General features: G+C 42.0%; 1 protein-coding gene across 2 annotated transcripts; it reads left to right on the forward strand.

The window, feature by feature from the left end:
- The first annotated feature begins 1,300 nt into the window (after nucleotides 1–1,300).
- Nucleotides 1,301–26,756, forward strand: LOC119894412 (protein lin-54 homolog). Of its 2 annotated transcripts, XM_038707146.1 has the most exons (13): nucleotides 1,305–1,630; nucleotides 2,326–2,563; nucleotides 2,831–2,923; nucleotides 3,646–3,736; nucleotides 3,828–3,932; nucleotides 4,497–4,620; nucleotides 13,965–13,993; nucleotides 14,162–14,247; nucleotides 16,966–17,034; nucleotides 20,339–20,441; nucleotides 23,142–23,279; nucleotides 24,149–24,252; nucleotides 26,193–26,756. In XM_038707146.1, the coding sequence occupies exons 2-13, from the start codon at nucleotides 2,346–2,348 to the stop codon at nucleotides 26,374–26,376; spliced, it is 1,344 nt and encodes a 447-aa protein (XP_038563074.1). In that variant the 5' UTR covers nucleotides 1,305–1,630; nucleotides 2,326–2,345; the 3' UTR covers nucleotides 26,377–26,756. The 2 variants fall into 2 exon arrangements, with proteins under 2 accessions (XP_038563076.1, XP_038563074.1); XM_038707148.1 differs by lacking the exon at nucleotides 23,142–23,279 and having other exon boundaries at nucleotides 1,301–1,630.

Raw genomic sequence — 26,756 nt, forward strand, 5'->3', positions numbered from 1 at the left:
TTTAATATCATCACTGCTGAATCAACACACACGCAGACGTGACTGATTGAGGTAAACTATTTAAATGTGCATGTGGCACCTTTTTACGTCATCAATAAAAAATTCAATCATTTTAATTCAGTTAGAAACTCCTGGACTTTAATAGCTCCTGTGTTTCAGCAAGTTTTCTGCTCACGTTCAAAGTTCTGCACATTCAGAATCTAACTGGGTTCTCTGACGTTTCCAGAATAAAGGATATTTTGAGAGGTCAAACAGGATAAATCATCATAAACTTTGCAATTAATCTGTGGTCCATCTGCGTGCCGCACCGTGTGGAAGTGATCCATGGTAGTGTGTGGATTTAATTCTTGCATGTTTTGTTGTGCAGGATCACAGTCCACAGCCAACTGTCTATTGCATTAGACTAGGCAACTTATTATATATATATTATAAAATATTCCTGCAAAAGCTGATTATCTGTAATTTAGCTGTTTTCGTTTTTCAAGATCACTTTAAAGTATCACTTTTGCTGCCCAGCCAATTTTTGTTGCCTGTGCTTTTTATTATGGACATGTAGCCAACCAAACCAGGCTGCCAAAACAATCTGATTATTCCTGAAACATCTAAATAATGTTCACAATGCAAAGAATTTTTGTGGCTTCAGCTAGAAGTAACAGCAGCACAAAAGAAGAAGCTGCACCGGCATCGAGCAACTTTATTTTCCTCCCTCAACATTTCTATCGGCAACATTTTGTGACTGGTCTCTTAGTAAACCGCCTCCTATATGAGCCAGCTCCGAAATCGCCTGAGCCAGGAAGGCAATGCCAAATAAAACTTTACATTAGGAAAGAGGGGGACCAAACATAGATCAGGTGATTAACCTCACCACAAATCCACAAGTTAATTTCAGCGCCTCTGCTTCAGGTGGAGCAGAGAGGACAGACACAGAGCTACAGCTGGATCATCTTATTCTCCGCTAATGTGCAGCAGAATAAATAATAACAATAATCTCTCGCTCACTCCCGCGCATGTAACGTTAGTTAAACCTGTAAAGTTCAATTTTCAGCCTTTTGTTGTTTGTTTTTTAAAAATCCTTCTGAGATCTGGGGCTTTTCAAAAAACATCTGGGGCTATAGCCCCGGATGCCCAGGGCTAACGACGCGCTGGCTGGTAACAGAGCCCGACAAGAACCCGCAAATCTAGTTCCACACTACAGTCTAGGATTACACTTGTGACAACTGCTCTCTCTTTTCACGCTTCAGTAGGAAGGTTTCGTAATTTCGACACTTCTGATAGTACCTGAAGGCACCAGTCCGTCTGCAGCTCCTAGCAACAGAGCGTTCAGTTTATCCACCTCTAAAGGCAGTAATTAAGACAAAGTTAAGAACTTTGAATTGATTCAGTTACTCACCAACAAGCCAGTTGTTACTTTTGGCTAATTCAGTAGCTAACGCAATTTAAATTTAACGTAACATTTGGTAGTGTAACATTTAACAATATTAGCTAGGTAGTGTTAGGCTAATAATAGCGAAATGCTAAGCATTTAGCTAGCTAACGTAGCGGCCGTTCGGAGCGCCATTGAAAAAGCAAGTCATAATATTTGGAGAAGAAAATTAATCCAAGTGTGGCTTTAACTATGAGTAGTTAACAGGTGAGCGCAGCTGAACAGCCTAAATCCTAGTGTCATAGTGAGCGATGTGGAGGACCTGAAGTTACAGTATCAAATAGTGTAACTAGTGAAACTTAGTTTCACCAGTAAAAAAACGCAACACCAACAATGACAGTAATTTATTCAGATCAAGTAAGGTGTCAATACCGATCCAGTGATGGAGGTAACGTTAGTATTTAGAACTAGTACTTGTGAAAATTCTGAAAATAGTAGAAATGCTGTTAGAATTACTCAAGAGTCCCGGGTGATATCTTCACATTGCTTGTTTTGATCAACCAATAGTTGAAAATACAAATTATTAAAAATGATTTCAAATCAATCAAAATTTAAGGACCAGAACCATGACATGTTTTTGCATGAAATATTACTTAAACTATTATAAAAATATTATTAATTTCAGCTTTACTTGTGTCTATGTATAAAATATATAGGTAGTTTAATGTATAACGAAAGATCATTTATAAGCTCTTTCTATGTTTTTATGCAAACATTTAATTTGTAAAATAACTAGGAACTAAAGCTGTCAAATGTAAAATGTTCAGTATTTCCTCAAATGTGTAGTTGAGTAAATTTACTTAGTTACATTTACTAACCCTAAGTTTTAATAACTTCATAGACCAGTTTCTGTCAGAATTCCTGACTAACATCTGTATATTTCACTAATGAATGGCTGACAGGTGCCTTTTATGCTGGCGGGATGAATACCTATTTGACAGAGCTGAACACAGCACAGAGCAGACAGGAGTATATTGATGCTGATGACTGTTCTTCAAAAGAGGACAATAATGTCAACCCAGGCCCTGCAGGGACTCCTCTATGGACAGGCCCCCCTTCAGATGTCAGTCTGCCTGGAGTAGCTCCCCATCATCACCAGTATATTATCCAGCCAGGGATGGTGGACCCTCTTAGCTTAAGGTATAATGTTCATTCACACACTCAACAATTTAGAGATGTTTTTTCTTTCATTATTTGGACACTTAGAAAATCTTCTCTTTTCTTGTTTCTCTGTCAGCCGTTCACAAAATGACTCGTGCCATTTCTTGTGATTCCATTTGGGCTGTACTGGTGTACAAATCTCCTGACCTTACCATATGTTTGAAAAAAATGTGCAAGGAATACGTGTACTGTATTTATCTTTCACATGTTTTCACATAAACAGTTGATGTAAATTTTGAGTTGCAGGTTCCCCTATCCGTGTCAGTCCACTCACTGTCAACTGAATTATCCAGACTACCTTCTGGAGCCCCAGTCCAGTCAGTATCACCTCCTCACTGAGTAAGTCCTCATTCATTTTATAGTGTATAGGTTGTGTTCCACTGTACCATGTTGGAGTGACACATAATGTTAGTTACCAGTAAATATGGTGTCTCCAGCAAGTGAAAAAAACTCTTGGACTACAACTATATACTTTTGCGTCATCTGGTGGTGGTATTAAGAATGACACAGGGACACTGACATGAATTGGTTGAAAGCATCATATAATGCAACCCTTTTCACTGGGATTATTTTATTTGTCTACAAACCAAACATGTCATCAGGATAATTAGAAAATTGCTATTATCACATAAAAGTCCTACACACAGTCCCTTCGATTTGGGGACTTCTACAAACTTAGTCAAAATTATGAACAGAATCTCTTAGAGGGGGGGAACAAGTATTTGATACACTAATGATTATATCATGCAATAAAATGCAAATTAATTATTTAAAAAAAATACAATGTGGTTTTCTGGGTTTTTGTTTTAGATTCCGTCTCTCACAGTTGTAGTGTACCTATGATAAAAATTACAGACCTCTACATGCTTTGTAAGTAAGAAAACCTGCAAAATCAGCAGTGTATCAAATACTTGTTCTCCCCACTGTATATTGCAGAGGCAGCAACAGTGTCATGAATAATTGGTGGTCTGAGCTATGCCTGAGTATGTACAGTCCTGTGCTTGTGGGATATGATGTGTTTGGAAAAGTTTGTAAAGTGACTTGAGTCTTGGTTTCCTCAGCCCTGTGCCTGGTCCACCAGACAGCAGCCTTCACAGCTCAGGTTCTGCTCATTGGTTTACTAATGAACCCATCCTCTGCAGCATGATGCCAGTGAGTATTCACAATCATTTAACTATATTAATACAGAATGTATACATTGCATATTTGTTTTTGTGTGTGAGTATGTCTTCTGTGTTTTTAGGGGGATTTACATGCCCCTGTATCCAGTATCTGTGTACCACAGGCCGTGGACCATCAGCAGTTTCAAGAGGGACTGACTGAATTTACATCCCACATCCCACAGCATGTAAGTGCTACCATCAGCACAAAGGAAAACAGCTCTTCCTTTCAACATGAAAAACAATAGATCTCATGAAGTTTAGTGGCATTCTGTTTCCATTTATTTCTATAGGGAGGTATAATTTATGCCCCTCAGATTGGTTTCCTAAGCAGACTGAATATCCTGAAAGGGATGTAGGCCCAGCCCTGGTATATATGTATGCCCAAAGTATAGTATAAAAATAAGTCTGTAGACTATAGTTTGTAAATTGAGGCGAAGGCTTACAGAGGTTTTTTATCATGCTAAGCAGCATAAATATGATCTATGTCATAAGCTTGGATGTTCAGTCTGTGACAGAAGATGTGTAGAGTGTCTGCTGTCCTGATGTCAGTGGGGAGATGGTTCCAGCAGTCGTGTTATTGGCAGTGGCTAATTGGCAGTAGCAGAGCATAGTGGACGGGCTGGGGTGTATGATTCTGAGTACTTAAAATGAGCTCTACCTTTAAAAGAAGGTGTATTATATTTTATATTAGAACTTATGGACTAATCGATAATCGAGCAGTTGTTAAAGTCTTCCCCTCATCTGTGTAGGTGATGTGTAATGTAAGTGGAGGTGGACAGGTTGTGCTCGTCAACCCCTGTGAGCCAGGACCTGTGTTCCTTACCCTGAAATCTGCCCCAACACATACAGATGACGGCCCAACTGCGGGTGAAGGTGAGGACGTTTGCATAGGTTACATATTAGTTTCAGTTTAGTTTTGTGCCAGACTTGTGTCTGTCCAGAGGACAAGAAATGATTGGACAGTCAACTGGAGGTGTGGCACAATATATCTATATCTATCTTTTATATTATAAATAGCAACTAAAACACTATAACTAAAAGCATGGCTGAACGTGAAAGGAACACTCCACGGTGGAGGAATTACTACCAAAGAGGGGAACGACGTCAGGAGTGTGGAAATTGATTTGGTTCCAAAAGATCAGATGTAGAACAAACCACGGTAATAACTAAGAAGTCCAACAACAAAAGGGAGCAATACAACAAACTTGTTCACCACCTCAAGAAGAAGCATGTGGTTCACAACAATGAGGGCCAAAAATCATGCGAGGAGAGCTTAACAGCTACTGTGATTTTTCAGTATTTGTCGTCAAGAATATCAACATCGCACAAATACCCTGAAATATCGCCTTCCACTACCGTAAGCCCCCGTTTTGTGCTTGGCTTTATTCTCATGCTGCTCACTTCAAACAATGTAATGCAGTTTATCATTCTGCTTTAAGCTTCATTACAGGAGATCCTAATATTATCTGAAAAGGGTTGCTCCGACTCATCACTAGCAACAAGAAGAAAATGGCATTCTATAATTTTTTCTGCAAAAGCTGCCTCAGTATGTCACTTGTCTTCTCACATTTAAACCACTGCTCAGTGACCAGATTTCAGCAATGGTTAACTACAGTTACCCCTCGTGTAAATATTAATCTTGCCCAGATTGCCTTCTAATATTTTGCAAATGGAATGAATTACAGAATTTTTGTCCTTTGTGTAGTTGCCCTAGGGCAGTGATTCTCAACCAGGGCTACTTGTACCCCAGGGGGTACTTCTGAAGGTGCCAGGGGGTATGTGGGAAAAGTTATGATCTGATAATATATATCCACATATTTGTGTGTAGGAAAAAAATCAACGCACATGTAAGATTACAAATGTGTGTAGTTATTGTAAAAATAACCTACCAACTATTGTAGTCTGCACATTACATGCCTCAGCTTTCCACCAACCTGAGTCAAATGTAATTTTATTTAGAAAGGCAGAAATCCTAGTTAGAAAAAAGTCAACTACAGTAAATGAAACAATGGTTGAAACAATCAGTTTTTGCCACTCCAAGTAGGAAAGTGAAGTCCTTTTGAGCGCCTTGTGTTGTCCCACCTAAAATCCATCACAGACCCACTCCTGGACCCCCAGCAATTTGCCTACAGAGCCAACAGGTCTGTAGACGATTAGCAGTAAACTTGGTCCTTCACGTCATTCCCCAGCACCTGGACTCACCAGGATCCTGTTTGTGGATTTCAGCTCTGCTTTCAACACCATCATCCTGGCCCTGCTGCAGGACAAGCTCTCCCAGCTGAGCGTGCCTGACTCCACCTGCAGGTGGATCAAAGACTTCCTGACGGACAGTAAGCAGCACGTGATGCTGGGAAAACATGTCTCTGACTCCAGGACCATCAGGACCGGTTCCCCTCAAGGCTGTGTTCTTCCCCACTTCTCTTCTCCCTGTACACCAACAGCTGCACCTCCAGTCACCAGTCTGTCAAGCTCCTGAAGTTTGCGGATGACACCACCCTCATTGGGCTCATCTCACGTGGGTGCGCCTACATGTGGGACATCGACCATCTGGTGACCTGGTGCAGCTAGAACAGTTAGGAGCTCAACGCTCAGAAGACAGTGGAGATGGTCCTGGATTTTAAGCAAGAAGGCCCAGCAGATGATTTACTTCCTGCCAAAGACAATGATGGTGCACTTCTACACCGCCATCATTGAGTCCATCCTCACCTCCTCCATCACCATCTAGTACGCTGCTGCCACTGCCAGGGACAAGGGCAGGCTGCAGCGTATCATTCGCTCTGCAGAGAAGGTGATTGGTTGTCACCTTCCATCTCTTCAGGACCTGTACGCCTCGAGGACTCTGAGCAGGAAAGATTGCAGCTGACCCCTCCCACCCCGGACACAAACTATTTCACACTCTCCTCTGGCAGGAGGCTGCCGTCCATCAGGACCAAACCCTCTCACCACAACAGTTTCTTTCCGATAGCAGTGGGCTTCCTCAACAAGGCCCGGGTCCCCACTGTCACTGACTCTCATGCCCCCCCTCCACAAACACACACACGCTCATACACACTCCTGACCCCACACTTTACTCCAACTCTCAACTGTGCTTTATGCTCATGTTGTGAACTTTTGCACATATTTGTCAGCATTGTATTATAGTATTATTTGTAATTTTTGTATACTTGTACATTTATGAGCTCCTTACTTTTCCTTAGGCAAATCGTATGTAAAAATGTACCTGGCAATAAAACTGATTCTGATTCTGAAAAATGCAAACTTGGGCACAAATGCCATTAAGCCATCCCATCTATCAAGGGGTGATAAAGGGGTACTTGGGCCCATCTGATAGGTCTTTGGGGGTACGCCGGGCAAAAAAGTTTGGGAACCACTGCCCTAGGGGTGACATATCGCTGTGTATTGGTGAGAGATGCAAAAGAGTTTTAGATGGAGTGAGAGGAGATGACACGGTGAGCGTTTGTGTAATCTCGTGAGACTTGGTGCAATTCAAACATGGCAGTGCGCAGCTAAACAAACATTTCATTAAACAAACAATCCGCCAATTTTAAGCGAATTAACAAACAAGAGCAGTCAAATCGCACTGGAGGACCTCGAGGACGAGTGTTTGGAGGACCTCGAAGTTTACATTGACCAGTGTTTTCATCGAGTGGTCATGGGGAAATCAAAAAGAAACCGCACTGAAGACTCACCTGGAGCATCACCTGGAGCAGTCTCCTCACAAGGTGCAGATTTCACAGAGATCCTGGATTCAATAGACAAGAAATTGTCTAGCTTTGATGCCCGATTATCTCTGGTGGAAGTACTTCACAAAGAGTTTCAGGCTCTGCGGGAATCCCTGGAGTCTCAGTCAGAAACAGGTGGTTGAGCTCGTGGCGGAAAACAAGGTCCTCAAAGGTTCGGTTAAATCCCTCACGGAGGGAATGACGCGGCTCTCGGCAGACAATAAAAACATTAGAGAAGCAATCATCGATCTCCAGGCTCGTAGTATGCGGGATAATCTGGTCATTTCGGGTATCCCGGAGCAGGCGGATGAAGCCCCAGAGGAGACCGTTAAAAGCTTCATCCAAAATCAACTGAAGCTCCCGGCCGAGACCGTGAAGAACATCAGCTTCCACCGGTGCACCGCCTGGGAGGACGGCGACAGGAGAACCAGAGGCCCAGGCCCATCGTCGCGAAGTTTGAACACTTCAAGCAGAAGGAACTGGTTAAAGGCCGCGGCAGGGAGCTGAGAGGGACTAACTTCAGCATTAATGACCATTTTCCCCGGGAGATCCTGGACGCCGAGTCCTGTTCCCAAAAGAAAGAGGCTTATTGGAGAAGGATCACGGGCTGTCATCGCTGTGGATAAACTTTACGTTGATGGCCAGCTGTACCGCGACAGAGACACCACTCCTTGGCTCTACTAAGAACCAAATCCAGCAACAGGTGAACTGTATCACTATGTGATAATTTTTTCCCCTCTCAGTTAATTACTCCGTGACATATGGCAGGTTAATAGTTATAAAATACAGTGCACGTCTCAACAGCCTATACTGTGGTTATCTGACTAGACTGTCCGATAATGTTTTGTGTATTTTCCTCTGTTTTTGTTTCACTGTCTCTTTCTTTTGTTAATGTTGCTCTTCCTCCGCCGTTTACACGTCGATCAGCTGCGCAATTTTCATACTGTTTAATTCACAAACAGTCGGGCACACCGCTAGCATACACACGCAGGCGCATACAACATGAACACATAGACACACACATACAGGTGCATACAACACACAATGATACAACACGCACACTGCACACACTAGCCTACACCACATCCCTTAGTTGAATGATGACCACACCTCTTGGAATGTACGCGGAGTTGGTTCAAGGGAAAAGAGATAAAAAATTTTAACCATCTAATAATCTGCAAGCAGATATTGTCCTACTACAGGAGACTCATTTACCCAAGACAGCAGATAAACTAACCTCACCACAGTTTCCTCACTCGTACTCAGCCTGTTATAACTCAAAACAAAGGGGTGTCACCATTATGGTAAATAGAAAAACACACTTCAATCATAATACCACTACTATAGATCCAGAGGGTCGATTCATTATTGTTAACATTTCGATTCAAAATACTCCTTTATGCATTGCTAACATCTATGGCCAAATGTTGACGACGCCTCCTTTTTTCATGCTTTCTTCAACTCACTCTCTGCTCACTCAGACACAGCTCTTATATTAGGAGGGGACTTCAACATGGTATGTAATCCAGCAGTTGACAGGCTCAGTACGGCAGGTGGTCACCGTATTTGGAAATCAACAGACATCCTTAAACAATACATGAGCGATTTTGGTCTTTGCGATGTTTGGCGTTCTCACCACCCCACTCTTATATACCTTCTTTTCACCAGTCCACCACTCATATTCTCGCCTTGACTATTTTTTGGTTAGCAGCTCAATTATGACATTTCCAATACTCAGATTCACCCTATCACTATCAGTGATCATGCACCGGTTTCTATCACTCTTACTAAAAAAAGGGTCACACGGCCAACTAGAAGTTGGAGATTTAATGCATCATTGCTTAAAGACCTAGATTTTATAAGTTACTTCAAAAAGGAGTGGGCTATATTTATGGAAACTAATGACCTGCCAGGAACCTCGCCATGTCTTCTTTGGGAGGCAGCAAAGCAGTCATGAGAGGTAAAATAATCTCCTATTCATCATACAAAAAAAGAAAGAGAGATCTTGTGAATTAGAGCTAGAACAAAAAATAAAGACATTAGAAACTACCCTTGCTGACTCCCCACAGGAACGCATGCTGAATGATCTGAGAAATTCAAAACTTGAATTAAATGAAATTATTAATAAAAAGACCCAATTTCAGTTGCAAAGACTACGCTTGGAGAACTTTGAACATGGCAATAAATCCGGCAGATTCTTAGCCAGCCAATTGAAATTGAATAAAGAAAAAATAACTATTTCTTCCTTAAAGGACTCAGCTGGGAATCTGACTTATAACCCAGAAGAAATCAACAATGCATTCAGAGATTATTATAAAAACTTATATACATCACAAATTGACCCATCTAGCTCTAACATCGATGCATTTCTGAACAATAAAGATTTGCCAAGGTTAGATGATGAACAGATCAGGGCTCTGGATTCACCTGTTTCAATGGCTGAACTCCAGGAAGCTCTCTTACATATGCCAAATAATAAAGCCCCTGGGCCAGATGGTTTTCCCGCTGAACTCTATAAGGAATTCTGGGAAGACCCCACACTCCCATCCAGTTATCTCCCAATATCACTTATTAACGCAGATCTTAAATCATCTGCAAAACCCTAGCAAGAAGGCTAGAGAAGGTCACTCCTGGTATAATACACTCTGACCAAACAGGATTTATTAAGGGCAGGCACTCCACCAACAATACACGCAGGCTACTTAACGTAATAGACTATGCCACTATTCATAACCTGGAAACTACAGTTGTTTCTTTAGATAAAGTAAGAGTAAATTGGAAATTTCTATTCGCTACTTTATATAAATTTGGATTTGGAAACTCTTTCATAGATTGGATTAAAATCTTATACAGTTCCCCAAGAGCTTCTGTCAAAACAAATGATCATACTTCTCCATGCTTTAGTCTCCAGAGGGGTACCAGGCAGGGTTGCCCACTCTCTCCCTCGCTATTTGCTATTTTTATAGAACCGCTAGCAGCTGCTATCAGACAAAATAATAATATTAAAGGAATTCAAACAGAAAATATACACCACAAGATAAGCCTTTATGCAGATGATGTATGTACTTTTCCTCCTAAACTCACAAACTTATCTTTCTGAGACAATCACACTTATAGATAAATTCTCATCCATCTCAGACTACTCCATTAACTGGAGTAAATCCATAGTTTTACCTGTAAAGTGTGATTTCCAGAGTATATCTACCACACCGCTAAAGTCTGGGAATATTATATATCTGGGTGTCAATATTTCCTCCAGGCTGTCAGAACTGACATGGCTAAACTACACACCTTTTCTTAAATCAGTAGAGGATGACCTTACGTACGGTGGACATCATTACCTATATCACTCATGGGAAGAGTCTCCACCATAAAAATGATGGTCCTACCTAAAATCAATTACCTGTTTTCAATGTTACCCACCAAACCCTCTGCTGTCTGGTTTAAATCTCTGGACTCAAACATCTCAAAATTTTTGTGGAAAAATAAAACCCCACGAATCAGTCAAAAAACTATGCAAAAAGCAAAAGACTGTGGTGGTTTAGAACTGCCAAATTTTTATCATTACTTCCTGTCCAATAGACTACAATATATCTCAAAATGGATCAATCAGAGCCCCCTGGACCACTCATGGATGGACATAGAACAAACATTCTGTAAGGAAATTAAAATTTCCGATATGCCATTCATCAGTTCCAGCATCAAACTTCATACCTGCTTTAAAAGCATTAACATAAGCACTTCCTTGGCAGCTTGATGGGAACTTCTCAAAATATCTGGGTCTTCACCTATCCCATGCAGATTTACCCCAATCTGGAATAATCCTGACATCCTGCAAAATAAGAAAACACTAAATTCCCCACTGTGGTTTGACAAAGGGATAAGACATCTAGAGCATGTAATGCAAGGTAGTAACTTTATTCCATTCCAGGATCTAGTGGCCTCGGGGGATGGGGCGGTTTGCGCCGGCTTGCATCTCTCCTGTGCAGCGCATTACTTGGCTGTTGTGTGCCGCTAGTTAGATTGGTAGCGGGGTAGTGTTGGTTGGCTCATCTGTAGGTCGGTATTGGCTTGCGTGCTTGCCGGGTAGGGGGCATCAGGTGCGGGCCTGGACTGGGCTGGTGTGCGGCTCTGTCCTGTGTGCATGCTGTGCATCCTGATAATTACATTTCGGTTCTCTGAGGGGTCTGGCAACTGGTTGTTGGAGGGGTGGGGACCGGGAAGAAGGGGTTGACGGGGTGGGTTGGGGGTGCAGGCTGGTCCTTTTTGAGCTGTTTGGGGGTGTCTCCTCTGGATTTTAGTGCCCGGACTGGATGCTTGTGTGTGGAGGGATTGTGCTTTGGGGTGTGTCGATGGTTGCTTCGCAGTCGCGTCGCGGCCCTCTGGATTGTGGTTGTGTTGAGTCCTAGGGCTGGGTGCATCTGCTGACTCCCTAGGGCTGAGGGGCTGTTGCTGCTGTCGCGGGGTGAATGCTGTCTCTTTTCTTTGGGGACGGTGAGGGTTTGTGTGTGGGATGCTTCGCTGCTAGGGAGGGAAAGGCGCGGGGGTGGGGGTCTTCTGGCCTGACCTGGCCTGAGTGGCATTGCCTCCTGGGTGTGGGCTGACCTTCGGGTCTGGGCTGTTGGGCCGCTCTGTCCTTGGGCAGGGTCCTTGCTGCTCCGGACCTGCTCCCCCCTTGTAGGGGGGGGGGGGGGGGGTGTTGTGCCAGCTCCGATGGCCTGGTGGTGCTCCGAGTGCTCCTGATTGTGGGGGAGCGGTGAGGTGGGGGGTGGCAGTGGGGCTGCCGGAGCTTCCCCCGGGACATGCAGTCTGGGGTCCTTTGCGCTTTGGGGGATCGCAGGGTGCCCTGGCTTCTGGGGGTAGGGGGTCTCTGCGCGGGTTGATCTGATTGCGGTTTGTTTCTTGTTTTCATTTTTCTCTTAGTTGTTATTCTATGTCAGCTGTTTATTGCTGCTGTTTGGCTGGTTGTCTTTTACTATTATTATTATTTTTATTGTTTGTTTTTGTTTTTGTTTGTTGTTGTTTTTCTCCTCCCCAAGCCCCCTCTCTGTTCTATTGCAGGTTTCGTTGCTTTCTGCAATTGGTGTTTCCCACAGCTTTTCCCTGTTGTCCCCACCTTCCATCCCCCTTTCCCCCTTCTCTTACAGGTCTTGTCCTTTCTCTGTGCTGTCTGTTTGTGCCCCCCCCCATCCCTGTGTCTGCCCCCCTGTCCGGCCCGGTGACAAATCAATACATAATTAAATAAATAATAAAACAGACAAAGGAGTATTTTAATACTCTCTTGTTAAAGTAAAATCTGTCTGGCACAATATAGTATCCAGGTCATTATACTCTATACCAGGCTGCTGGGCAGGACAGGTTTAAAAAAAAAAAAAAGAAAAAGAAAAGAAAAAAAAAGAGATGCAAAAGAATCTCATGGGTTAAAAGCAAAAAGGCCATGCAAATCCTGTGTAAAGAACAAAGCAGTGACTAGAGCTCAACAAGTGCTCAACACCGGAGCTCCCTAGGGCTGTGTGCTCAGCCCCCTCCTGTTCACGCTGTACACCCATGACTGCATCCCCCAACATGGAGAGAACCCTGTTGAAAAGTTTGCGGATGACACCACCATCATTGGCCGGATTTCAAACAAAGATGAGACTTCATATCGGGAGGAAATTCATAATCTTGCAGAGTGGTGCTCAGAGAACAACCAACCAACGTCAGCAAAACCAAGGAGCTGATCACTGATTTTAGGAAGAAGGAAATAAAGACACACACTCCTGTCTACATCAGTGGAGCTGAGGTGGAGCAGGTGAACAGTTTCAGGTTCCTGGGAATAAACATCATCTCACATCTCCAGGCTGGTGAAGAAAGCTCAGAAATGACTGTATTTCTTGAGGAAGCTTAAGAAGGCCAAATTCCCGTTAGCTTTTACAGAGGAGCAATAGAAAGCATCCTGACTGGCATGGGATGTGCACGGCCCAGGACCGGGGGCTCTGCAGCGGGTGATTAAAACTGCTCATAATTAACCCTAAATTATTTTTATTAAGGATTTTGGAAGTTTGGATAAGGAGGTAAAAAAAACATGGATAGCACCATTTTATAGAATAAGCCAAACTTGCATCAATATTAAAGACGCGTGAATACAAGAACTCTAAATTATGATTTTAATAGTGAAATATCTATTTAAAAGTAAATAAGACACTTTGACCCCTGCCTTTGTGCTAACTGCTGGTACTGTACTTTTTAAAATACATAGTATAGTTGGAAATACGGGGGCAGCTTCTCTAGTAAACCAAACTACCAGAACCGTAAATGCTTGAGACAAATTCGCACTCAACCTGAAAAGGACCCTTGAAAGGGTGATCCAAAGAAAAGAGGTGAAAGAAGAGACAGTCCACAGATGGCTCAACACTACTGTAAATGGCTCACCGAAATATTACAGCAGTAAAAGTTTTACATTTGTTGATGCATTTCAGTTTTTGTAGTGATCCTCTTTTCCTTTGTGTTCACCAGATGTGAGTGTACTGGGGACTCCCAGCCAGGTAGGGAAACAAAGGTTGTTCCATTTTGACCCAGAAATCAAATGTCTCTGTTGAACATTCACAGACTTCAGTAAATCGAACCTAGCTCCAACTTTACCACTGATTAATTCATTAATTGATTGATTAATAGATTGTTATCCATTTATTTAATCATTCATTGATATATAGCTTCCCCAGTACCACCAGACAACATGCCCCCAGTATGAGTCCAGAGATCAGACAGCCAACACCCAGCTTCAAGCCCTTTTAGCACGGTAAGACCTGTGGAACTGAGGCCAGAATGTGATTTTTGACTCCAAGATAGGGTAAGTTAACTAAAAAGCATTGCATTAAAAAAACATTCCAATAATGATGAGTTTAAGGACCAAAATGTCCATCTGGAGTAATATTAGGAAATAAAGTCTTGCTAGCAGTTGTACACAATAAACTCCTGGTTACCTGGAGTCACTTGTAGGGATCCTTTCCATGATGTCTGAGCTTGTTGGTGGCAAAAAGAAGCACTTACTGTCTCAATTTTGATGGGCGCAATCGCCCTGAAGGACTATGTTGCAACCACTGCAGGTTTACAGCTGCACGGATTCTACACCTTTTTGTACCAAATAGTTATTTAGACACCATAATATATGAAATAGGGCCCAGGTTTAAAAATACCAAAATTATCCTTTAAGAAAAGTACATTTTGATTCTGCTTATCGGGTCAAAACTAATTTCACTTGCGCTAGTTTCAAATAAACAGTGTCCTGGGCATTGACGTTAAACTGCATCTGGGGCAGAGTGGGGAGGCTGTGCATGGGGTAGGCTACACCCAGCTAACACCTATAAAATGCGCACAAGAAGCCGTGAGTACCTACTCTGTAACTGGCGAGTGCATGGTCGGCTCCATAAAACCGAGCAGACCCCCTCAAGGGGATTAGGGTGTCTGAGGCACTGGCAGCAGGGTGCCGGTTGGTGTGAGCAGCGAGGAACTCTCTAGTTTGAGTCAATGGTGCAAACCATGGTATGCGGAAGAACCACAACCATGGTCAACGGATGGCGTCAACAGCAAGTAAGATGCTACTGCAGGGCAGCCTCCTCGCCAACCTTGTTTGTTGCACCTTTGTGCACCACACGGTAGCCGGCGTGGAGGTCCAGAGAGGCAGTCTGGTGGGGGCCACGACGTCTACTGCCTTTTTCACTGTGCAGGGCGTCTAGTGCAAAGACCTACTGTATATCTACCAAGACCTGGCTATCAGTGTGCATATTCGTCTCAAATTCGGAGCCATCTAGGCCAACCAGCCCCCATGGCCTCTTTCAAGTTTTCAGCAGGCTATCTGCTGTGTCTGACTGTTAGGGCCTCTGATAGCAGGACAGCTACTGATGCAACTGAACATGCAATGTAACGTAATGTCTCTGCTGTTATCGCAGTCCAACAGTCAGTCGTTATAGCCACATTGTAACTGCACCTTAAGCTTGTCTATTTGTTGTAAGTTACTGCTTCTCCATGCAGCTAGCGATGTGATAGCCTGGTTCAGTGTTGTCAGACCTCAGCGTCCACCACGTTTATAAGCATCATGTCCTTTTCCACCATAAAGGAAAGCCTCTGAGTTTTTGCCTCTGTACGCATCACTACAGCCTCTTATAGCTAACACTGACTCTTTTCCACTCTCAACTTGCACTGAAACGGTTGGGTGCTGACCTTTCAGGTGGTGCAACACTGACGTTGTACTGGATCTGTATTTTAAAATGGTGTTGCAGTATTTACATTGAGCCTTGTCCTCTTTTACAGTGTACAGTGTTTTGCCCTCTTCATCTTGCCCCATTTCCCACAGCAGAAATGGTACACAAATGTACATTTTCGGTTGTAATTTTAATCAGTTAACTTCTTAAAGAGGTGGTTTTTGGCTTTTTCCCTCCTTTATTGAGTTATATATCTTTTTTGTGCATGTACTAGGTTTGGAAATTGAAAAAGCCCAAAGTCCAGCCCAAAGGGAGTTCCCATCTCCCACAGAAAGCTCTGCTCTGAGCTCGCCAAGCGGCTACTCCAACACGCCCTCAAAACACCGGGGGAAAAACAGTGAGCTGCACCACAGCTCTCCTCTCCCTACCAAACACTAGCTACCCTCCAGGCAGTCAGTGGACATAAAGTTGTTCCTGTGATGTAGAGACAGAGCTCAGTTAAAACTTCATGGATGAAAGATACTTTTGTTACAGATTATTAACTCACCACTCTGAAACTCTTGCTCCAGTCCATGTTGCCAACCTGGTCGGCAACATGTAGCCTACAGCTGAAACGAACCCGTGTTTACCGGCTTCTCGCTGACCCGCCTTTCTCTGCTTCTGATTGGCTAGTAGTGCTTAACTAGGAACTGCGCATATGCAACTCCCAACAAAGATCATTTAGAGACAAGATGCATCACTCCATAGCTAAAACAAAGCGTTCAATAGACAGAATGAAAAGAGGAGCTGCAGCAATGGGCAGTATGACAAAAATATGGTGTTTTTTGAAAATGAAACCATGTAAACCTGTTCTGGTACAACCCCTAAAGAAGAGTTTGAACCTGAAAATGAGCAGAATACCACCTCTTTAACAGCGATTAATCGATTAACCATGAATCATTACCATCCCTACACACTGCCTCAGTGCGTTGCATCAACACACATCTTTTGGATTATGATCTCTGTATATTGCCTATATTCTTTACAATTCTTTTGTACATTCCATGGTCACTATTTTACACTTCACAAAACTGTACAGCCATTTTATAAGAAACTAAATATTTAGAAAAATATAGAAAAATAAATATTTTTAAATAAATATTTCAAATTGTATTATTATTTTCTGTTTATGACTTGCAGTACTTATTTTGCTTACTTTACTTTTTTTTATATCTTCTACTTACTATGTTTGATGTTGTTATACACCAAAAGACCAAGGCAAATTCCTTGTATGTGAAAATCTAGTTGGCCATAAACCTGATTCTGATTCCTTGTAGAACTGTTGGAACTTGTGAATCGAAGTCCAGGAAACCCTGCCACTGCACCAGATCCCAGTGCCTCAAACTGTGAGTAGCCGATCTTATTACTACTTTCATTTTGTGTTTTTTTTATAGCAGGATATAGTGTCAACCTCCTTCTGAGACATCATGCTCATCATCATCACATTTTTTTGTGGTCACCGAGAGTTGAAACTTTGGGAAAAACGCTGCGCTCGTCACTGTCACTTTTTACCCAGACGTCCAATCACAGTAGAGGAGGGGCGGGACAAATAGCAGAACCGCAGCAACGGTTACTATCCTGGAACCGGGCATCGTCCTCTTGGACCAAACGGTGGAACTCGGCGACTCTCTCTCTCTACCTGCTTCAGCCTTCTCTCATACAGAGCAAGTACTCTGCTTGTGTTGCCATTTTTACATCCAGTAAAGTTAGGTAGGTTATGTGTCATAGCAAACAAAGCAGGAGGAAAAAACGCTGCGCCTCAAAAACGCCCGCTAGTGCACCCTGCTGGGCATTTTCAAAAGAGCAGGTGGCGTTTTCAGCTGGTAAAAAATGCTTTGGTGGACACAGGGCCCAAAATATGACCATAAAACATTTTACTACAGACTGCCAACTCTGAGGGATATTTACTAAAGATTTTGAGCCCTTTTTATCCACTTAACAGTCAAAATGCCTTTGTTATTGTTTATTGACTGCACCAAGGTTTTGCGCTTTTAAAATAACCATAATAAAGTAGCACTACTGATAACTGCATGTTCGGTCGAATGCAGTATGCATTTTAAGGTGACCCTGCTCAGAGGTGCTAAATATGGGACAAATAGCTGCTGTACCTTATTTACATACAGCAGACTGACCACTGCAGCAGAATAAAATGTGTCTGGTATTTAACATCTGAGGAAAACAGCTTGTCAATCTGTCCCACTGTTTTATTGGACGCCCAGAAGATGAGAGACCATAGCCGGAGCCAAACAATGAGATAGACAGCAAGAGAGAGAGAAACACAAATTACAAGAAGTTTAAAAGTGTAACCAGCTCCACTGATCTTTTTGTTTAGCTCAAATGATCAGGATATTTAATAATCCTCACATTGTATGTATATCCTACGGCATGAGTGCACGGTTGCATGTCCGAAAGTGTTTTCTCTTCAGAAAACACTTGTCCAGACATGCATAACTGCACTTTGTGCAAATTCAATCCGTTGTCACTACCCAACTTGTCACATATGAACATATGGACATGGTCAAGACCCATCGGCGTCAGTATGTAACACATTGGGGATCCCTTTAGCATCATAGTTCAACGCAGTGGGGGAAGCCCTGTAGTGTCAGTTTGTGACGGTAAAGTACTTTTTGTGCCTAGACCTAACCAAATTTCAACGTTTCACAACTTATAACGTGCCATTTCAAAATGGCAATGTTTCGCAGTGCTAGCGTTTTATTTTTAAAGTATATTGCATATTTATTGTTGCTAACTTTACCAGATGTTGCATATTTGTTGCTAACTTGACCGCGGAGCCCTAAGAAAACCGCTACTCATGGCGTTAGGAAGTGACTCCAAAGATTCTTGACCAAGCGTCAGTATATGACAGTTGGGAGTGAGAATGTGTTGCAAGATGGCGCTGCAGACGGCCGCCTCGGGCAGCTTTGTCAGACCAAGGAAGAGGCCTTCAGAAGTGGGGACAGATTCTTGTACAACCAGGCCAGAAACACAGTGATTACAGAGGTCAAAGCTGCAAAGAGATGCTACGCTGAAAAGCTAAATAACAGCTTTGCAGCCAATGACACTGCGTTGTTGTGGAGAAGCCTACGGACACTCACAAACTACAAGAGACCATCCCCCAACACTGCTGGTACTCAACAACTGGTAGACACGCTGAAGCAGACAGCTGGCTCTCTGGTGCGGTCAGAACAACCTGGAGCTTAACACACTCAAAACTGTGGAGATGACCGTGGACTTCAGGAGGAGCCCCCCCACTCTGCCCCCCATCACCATACTCAACAGCCCTGTGTCTGCTGTCGAATCCTTTAGGTTTCTGGGTTCCACCATATCCCAGGACCTGAAGTGGGAGCCCAACACTGCCACCATCAAGAAGGCCCAGCAGAGGATGTACTTCCTGCGTCAGCTCAGGAAGCTCAACCTGCCTAAGGACCTGCTGATCCAGTTCTACACAGCCATCATCCAGTCTGGCACCTCCATCACTGTCTGGTTTAGATCTGCCACCAAAAAGACAGGAGCAGACTACAACGGACAGTCAGGACTGCAGAAAAAATAATCGGTGCCAACCTGCCCTCCATTCAGGACTTATACATTTCCAGAGTCAGGACAAACATCACTGCAGATCCATCTCACCCCAGACATAACCTGTTCCAGCTCCTCCCCTCTGGTTGGCGCTACAGAGCACTGTACGCCAAAACCAACAGACACAGAAGCAGTTTCTTCCCACAAGCCATCACTCTGATGAACAGCTGATTTCTGACTCACAGTGTCAGGAACAATTCCTGTGCAATAACCCAGTAACTCTGCCTCTAATCAGCACCTGTTTACTGGTTTCCACTTATTATTTATTTATTCACCATTCTCTATTTCAGTACTGTTCATACTATTTGATTTGATTTGATATCTTTATTTTGAACATGTAAATAAAAATAATCAATTAAACAAAAAATGGTGGTAAAAAAAAAAAAAAAACTCCATACTTTCCAGTACTTAAAAACCTCAATTTACATGTGCAAAAAGGAGTAAAAAAAGTAAAACTTATGTACTCCTACCCCTTTATAGCCTTACTACCTTACTACTTAACTCTAAATAGATAATAAATCTAATCAATGAAAATATATATTCAAAAGTTCTATTCACATACAGATATTACCCATACACAACAATATTTATACATACTACAAATTCTTCAATATACTATGTCATATTGTATATACTGTATACCAATACACCTACCTCAGGTCAGAAGGTCATAGGTCTTATTTATTTTTTCCAGCATCCTTTGCACTATGCTCCATCACACTGTGTGCATGTGTACATGTATGTGTATGTGTATCTGTATATAATATCCACCTTCAACATGTACATAATGAGAATAGTTTACTCTTGCATCCTTTGCACTCTGATTACTGCACTATTTGTCAATATGTCTGTATTGTTTTGTTCATAGAGTGTATATTAGTGTTGTCTATACTGTAGTTTATTATTGTGTTATTGTATTATTGTATAAGTAAGCACATTGTGAGCAATGTACAATCCTGAGTCAAATTCCTCGTATGTGTACACATACCTGGCAATAAAGCTGATTCTGATTCTGATATCAGATGACCTGCAGCTGAGCCCCTGTCTGTGCTTTTGTGTGTTTGTCTCTTTCAGCTACTGTGAGTGTTTTGCCAATGGAGTGATGTGCAGCAACTGTGACTGCTCTAACTGCCACAACAATGCGGAGCATGAAATGAAGCGTCACAAGGCAATTAAGGTTTGTGATGCTTGTGGTAATCATGTTCACATCACAAATACACAAACACATGTATCTGTATGGCAGTTTAATGAAGTGCTTCACAGTGAGTCTTTAACATGTCTGGAAATATTTACAAAGAATAAATGAAGCCACTAATGACTAATGGAAAGCAGAAAACACTGATATATAAGATGACCAATCATAAAATTGGAAAATGGCAGACTGAGACCCCATTCAACTCAATGTACACAGTGAATAAATGAATAAATGACTCACCGGCAGAAATTATCTGAATGGTCAATCAACAGTAAGTACTAGATATGGTAAATGGTCTGTACTTGTATCGCTCCTTTCTAGTCAATCAAAGCACTTTACACTACATTTAATATTCACACACACACACCGATGGCACCGCCTCCGGGAGCAATTTGGGGTTCAGTATCTTGCCCATCTGGACATCCAGACCTTCTGATTAGTGTACGACCCGCTCTACCTCTAAGCGGCAGCCACCGTGACATATAAAGAAGTGAAAAAGAAAAAGAAAAAAATACATTATATTGATTACAGTGTGCAAGCAGTGAGCTGATAGTGTCACCATCCAGCTGTGGGATGGTACAGGATGGTTGACTGCTGTGTGAGCTGACTGCCAATCAGTCAGTAAGAGCTGAAACACATCGACTGTTGCTGGCTGCTGGTGTTTGAGCTGCTGTAGACAGTAAGATGTGAGTAGGGGTGACTGCATTGATTGTGTCTAATTGGTGCTCCAGCTCAGGTGATGGGTATCTGATTCATCAGCCTGTTACTGCTGTTACTGGAAAACTGGGGGGACATGTTGTCTCTCACTCTCTGATGTTTGTCTCAAACATACACTTTTGTCATTTGTAAGGACAGTGTATTGACTTACAATAACTTAATACAGGCTTAGCCATAACCACCACATGACAAACACAACTGTCACTCCAATTTTAATCTATTCCAGTGGTTCTCAAACTGAAGAGCGGGGCCCACTGGGGGGCTTAGAGCCCCCTCAGGGGGGTCGTGGATGTTGAGCGGATAAAGTAAAGTAGCATGAATATGATTCATGTGTTGACATAAAAACAAAAAGGCTCTGATGCTAGCAAGGCTATTTTGCTAACCTCAGTGATGTTTCGCCCGTATTAAAGGGGCAATGTGTTGTTTTCAGCAGTCACTAGCAGTGCATTTTTTAAAATTGCAAGCAGGTGTGTGCTTGTATTCGTAAGTGTGCTCGAACTCATAAGCGAGCAGAATCCGACACACACAGACCGAAACACAGGGAGACAGCTCAGGTCAATTTCCACTGCAACGTTAAAGTAATTTTTATCAGCATGAGATTGAACTAATCCATGCTCGTTACATGACAATGTTACATTGACTCCATTTAGCTGACGTGTTATGTCAGCGTTAGCTCGCTTGCTGCTTTTTAATAACTATTTGTGTGTCTTTCACCGGAGGCTCAACCGTGTGAGCACAGCTAAATGTATTGGATTATAACGAAACAGTTAGTGAGCGAGACTGAATAATCTCTTGAGATTGTTGCCACACTTTTTAACAGTTAGGCCGCAGTAACATTACTGTAGTGAATGGGTCTTCTGCTGTGTTGCTGTCCGGCGCCGTTATGTTGCATTATTGTAGAATATGTGGGTCACATAAGTTACAGCGACTGAGCCGATGAAGCTGTGTTTTCACCTGACAGCCGTCTGATTGGTTTTTATCCTTACGTGGAGTCAGTGTTGAGCATGATATTTTAGCGGACTCCATCTCATTAGCTGTAACGTTGCTGTGTGTAAGGTGTAGAATATAAAGTAGGCAAGAGGCTCGGGAGCAAGTGGATGGTTTTATGTCATGTTACAACCCCTGCACACACAGGCAATAAAAAGTGATTTATTTTACTACTTTTAAAACTACATAGCCCCTTTTGATGATTGATAATTAAAAAAAAACACATTTGCTGGGGTGTAACCTGACAACAGACAGAGTCTGTGTCTGGAACACCTTCACAGCGTGGCATCTAAAAGATATCTTGATGTTTTACCATCTCGACCGGCCCCTATAAATATGAAAAGGAGCAGCTCGCTAAAAATATCTTAGCACCTCAGATTAAGAGTGAGCCCAGTCACCAGAACAAAGTTCTACACCTCTTTGTCCCAGTCTCACTGTAAACAGAACATTATGAGCATCATTAAGAATTTGCTTGTTTCATTTTGAATATGTGTTCCTCTTATTTAGCTCAGCATATGCATATGTGTTTAATTACTTTTAGTATGTCTTCATAGTCAAAGGAACACTTGTGACTTTGATTACTTTTGAATTTGGGTCATTTTCTTTTGTAAAAAATTGAACAAGTAAGATAATGAAGAAATGAGCAGGAGCAACTGCAACAGGCTGCATGTACAGTCAGTGCATGTGCACTATTATAAGGATGCTCTGTGCAGTGGTAGTGGTAGTGTTTAGAGTTAGGACAGTAAAGGCTAATAAAACCACAAATGTTGAGAGTTGTATGATTTCTAACCCAAAATGTTCATTGGACGTGGCTGAGTGTCACAGCTGTGTCACGTCTTCCAATACCTACTGAAAGCATTTCAGTAGAACAACAGGAAAAGTAGTATATGTATATCATCGGTTATGGAATGTTAACAGTTTAATAATAATTTCCCTGTCCTTCTTGATGTAATCATTACTAGTGTTGTCATTATGTAGTCATGTTTAGGTCGGAACCCAGATGCCTTCAGGTCTAAGATTGCTGGTGGGAAGTCAAGAGAGGTCAAAGGTTGGCACAACAAAGGCTGCAACTGTAAACGCTCCGGCTGCCTTAAGAACTACTGCGAGTGCTATGAGGTTTACAGACAGACAGACAGACAGACACACACACACACACACACACACACACACACACACAAAGTGACCCAGATTTAATAAGCTGTTATAGAAATCATAAGGAAACCAAGTGGTAACTACAAGAGCTGAGTGCAGAAGCTGTTGTAGAAGTAAGTTAGGGCACCTTCAGACAGACATCAGCCCACTGGCAACACACTGCATTGGAGTGGGTGTGTTGGTAAGAGCTTGAAATACAAACCTGGAAGTCCATGCTCAGGGCTTATTACAAAGAAACAGTGCTTTATATACACTGGAGACAGTATTTTGTGAATTCTTGCTTGCAGTTTGATTGGCTAACACAGTGTAATACACCGCACTGCAGCAAAGGTTGAGCCATGATCAGCTTGACTTGAGTCTGCCATGATCTTTTGGACGACTTTGAAATAAATGAGGAGGATGCATATTTTGAGCAATGTTGTTGTGAATTTGAATGTGGCCTTATACTGCACATCTTGTAATAGCTCCCAGATGCTGGCTCCAACTAAGCGGAAACTTCTCGTACTAAGAACAAAATGACCTCCTCCTGTTTGTCTTGACTGACGGTCTCTCAGGCTTCTGTACTTAGTTTGGTAATTACCACTTTTTTGCCCAGCAGGAATTACTGTAAGGTTAAATACAAATGGATTAATATGGAAGCATATAGACAGATTTTCTTTAGCATATCTGTTTCTTTTCTATTTTCTGTATGCTGGTGTTTAGTTACTGCAAATATAAAACAGTTTTATTCATTGCAGTCATTTTCACACACTTTTGTCAGTGTAAGGTCAAACAAGATATTTGGCTAATTGTATTTCTTTTGAAATGTGAGTTATACTGTTGTCTGTGTGCAGGCCAACATCATGTGTACCTCCAGCTGTAAATGTGTTGGCTGTAGAAACTACGATGACGGCTCAGAAACAGGCCTCAAAGAGAAGACTGTCAATGTCAAGGACAAGTGAGTCAGTCAAGTTTGACACAGTACATCATATTATGTCACAGCTGCGTCAGTGACACAGTGGCAGATTACTAAACCATATCACTGAAGATAAACCTGCTGCCATGTGGGAAGTAGAAACAGTGGGACTCATGCATAAACCATATGAGTGAATCTGTGAATCAAGAGTAGGGCTGGGCATCAAGAACTGGGGCCAAATAAATTTCAGTTGTTTCAGCTTTATTTTTCAATGTACAGTATGTTTAATAAAAAAACTACCATTAAAAAAGGTTAGAAGCTGTTTAGCTCGGCAAGATGAGAAAAGTGAGAAAAGTGCCATCGGTTGCTAGGTAACAGACAAAAACTGGTTAGTGTTGGATTGAGTATTTAGGATTTTTAACCTGAGATAAAATAGAATTATGATAAGATAAGATAGGATTCCTAAAGTTAGTTAGGATTTGCTTCTGTAATACCAAATTGGGAAAAATCTTAACTTAATCTTTCTGTAATACTAGTTCCAAATTAGAACCAGTTCCAAAATTCCAGTTCCAAAGGAATTGTTAAGAAATGTAAATTACAAACTCTGAGATGTTACTTCTGTCACTCTCCTCTCATTACAAACTCACTCATCAATGCCGTTTTTGGAACAAGCCACATTTCTTTGCTTTAGCATCACGTTCTCTGTAGACTGTAAATTAATTGGTTTGAATTTTTTGGAACACTGTTGCCATGTTGTCATTTTGGCAGGTTTCAGTGTTACAGTTAAAGTACAGTGAATTCAAAAATAACTATAGGATTATTATTGTATAATATTTAATAGTAACCAAATTCAACTGTATGAAATTAATTTACAGGTTCCATAAACTGTGTGTGAAAATAGAAATAATGAATTGCTGCCATATAAATAAAATTGAATTGGATTGTATTCTCCAAAACTCCAAGGGGCGTACAGACAAACATTCTGTGAAGAAGCAAGAACCAATTACATGGCTGCTATGCAGGGGAAAAATGTATTGGATTTTTTTATGGACATACGTTATCCCCCTTATACAATGCCTGTAAAGTAACAAGTCAAGTATTTGTAAAAACAAATGTATTCTAATGAAGCCACTCCTGTAAACAATTTGATTCTGCTGATGTCACTTTAGGCGTGCACACCCTCGCAATGGGAACACTGCACTGAGCAGAAACAAAGCTTTACAGCGAGGCACTGTCCTCAATTACATCCCCAGGAGCACATTCACCACACACGCTCCAGCCATATACTGGCTTGGCACCTAGTCTTGTTTTCTTATGGAGATGTTTTACATTAGCAAGTAGATATTTTCTTCTAACTTCATATCCACCCTTTCTTTATCTCTGTCACAGTATGGCCCACTTTCTGCACTGCTAAATCTGTTACAGTAACAACTCCTGGTCTCTAATAGCAGCAGCCTCTGTGTTGTAAAGTATATTTAGCAATTTAGGGGCATCAAAGTTTACAACAAGTGTGTCTAGTTAGAGTGTGGTGAATCTAACTTTGAATGAAGAAAAACGTAATAGAGTTGCCATTTAATGGTCATGTTTAACATGTCTGTGAAGGTTCTCAGTCATTCAGGTCATAGTTATCCAACAAAGGTTGAGGTCAAGGGCAACTGGACTTTGTAGAAGAAAAAACTAGAAGACGTTTTGTCCGTCATCCAAGAGACTTCTTCAGGAAACTCAGGGAAACTCAGCTATTTAACCTCTGGGATCATTAGCTCGGATCGTCAATACCGCTGGTTCGTCAGTGCTCCTGGCTGTGGTAACGACAGTCGTCATGGTCGTTAGAGCCACCCGTGGCCAAGTCTGAACGACCGTCTTCTAGCATCTTCAACCAAGTCCAGTTGCCCTGGACCTCAACCTTCGTTGGATATGTTTTAACATGCACCAGAGGAAGGGCCTTAGCCATCACGTTAATGTGTGTCTGTATTTGTGTTCAGATGGCCTGTATCAGTGATAACCCCTGCTGTGGTGGAGGCTGTGTGTGGCTGTCTGCTGGCTCAGGCTGAGGGGGCTGAGAGAGAGGCCCAGAGCCGCGCCCAGGCTGAGCACATGGTCCTGGACGAGTTCGGACACTGTCTCACACAGATTGTCATGGCCATGTTCAAGTACAACACATACTGACAGAATTACACTGAGCTTAGGTTCATAGGATTGTGCTCCTGAGTGGAGTGAATTTCCAATATTTTAGTTTTATTGTTAATACCAGACAAACATTTATAAACAGCCGCACAGAGGTGTTTTTTTTTCTTTTCTTGCTGTTTGGGGTCTGTATGATTTCTTCAGAGTTAGTGTTCTGGTTCTGATTTAAATCTGGTGAGCATTCAACATTCAGAGGCAGTTCCAGTGTTTGTACCATAAATATTTCAAAGATTGTTCAAGGTGACTGCCTTCTGTAGCATATTTCAGTCTTTTAGACATAACAAGAAAATGAGTTGTCTAATCTATATATACAAATGAATGTAAGAAATGTTCAAACTAACTAATTTAAAATACATTTTCTA

Source organism: Micropterus salmoides, unplaced genomic scaffold, assembly GCF_014851395.1.
Source record: "Micropterus salmoides isolate LMB-PRFRI ecotype aquatic unplaced genomic scaffold, ASM1485139v1 Ms_hic_scaffold_8, whole genome shotgun sequence".
NCBI classification, from domain to species: Eukaryota; Metazoa; Chordata; class Actinopteri; order Centrarchiformes; family Centrarchidae; genus Micropterus; species Micropterus salmoides.

Bases quoted from the DNA above. Each gene is read 5' to 3' on its own strand.
- LOC119894412 (XM_038707146.1), top strand. From the start codon at position 2,346: ATGAATACCTATTTGACAGAGCTGAACACAGCACAGAGCAGACAGGAG. The intron at 2,924-3,645 runs GTAAGTCCTCAT...TGGTTTCCTCAG, and splicing joins CAGTATCACCTCCTCACTGA to CCCTGTGCCTGGTCCACCAG. The intron at 14,248-16,965 runs GTAAGACCTGTG...GATTCCTTGTAG, and splicing joins CTTCAAGCCCTTTTAGCACG to AACTGTTGGAACTTGTGAAT.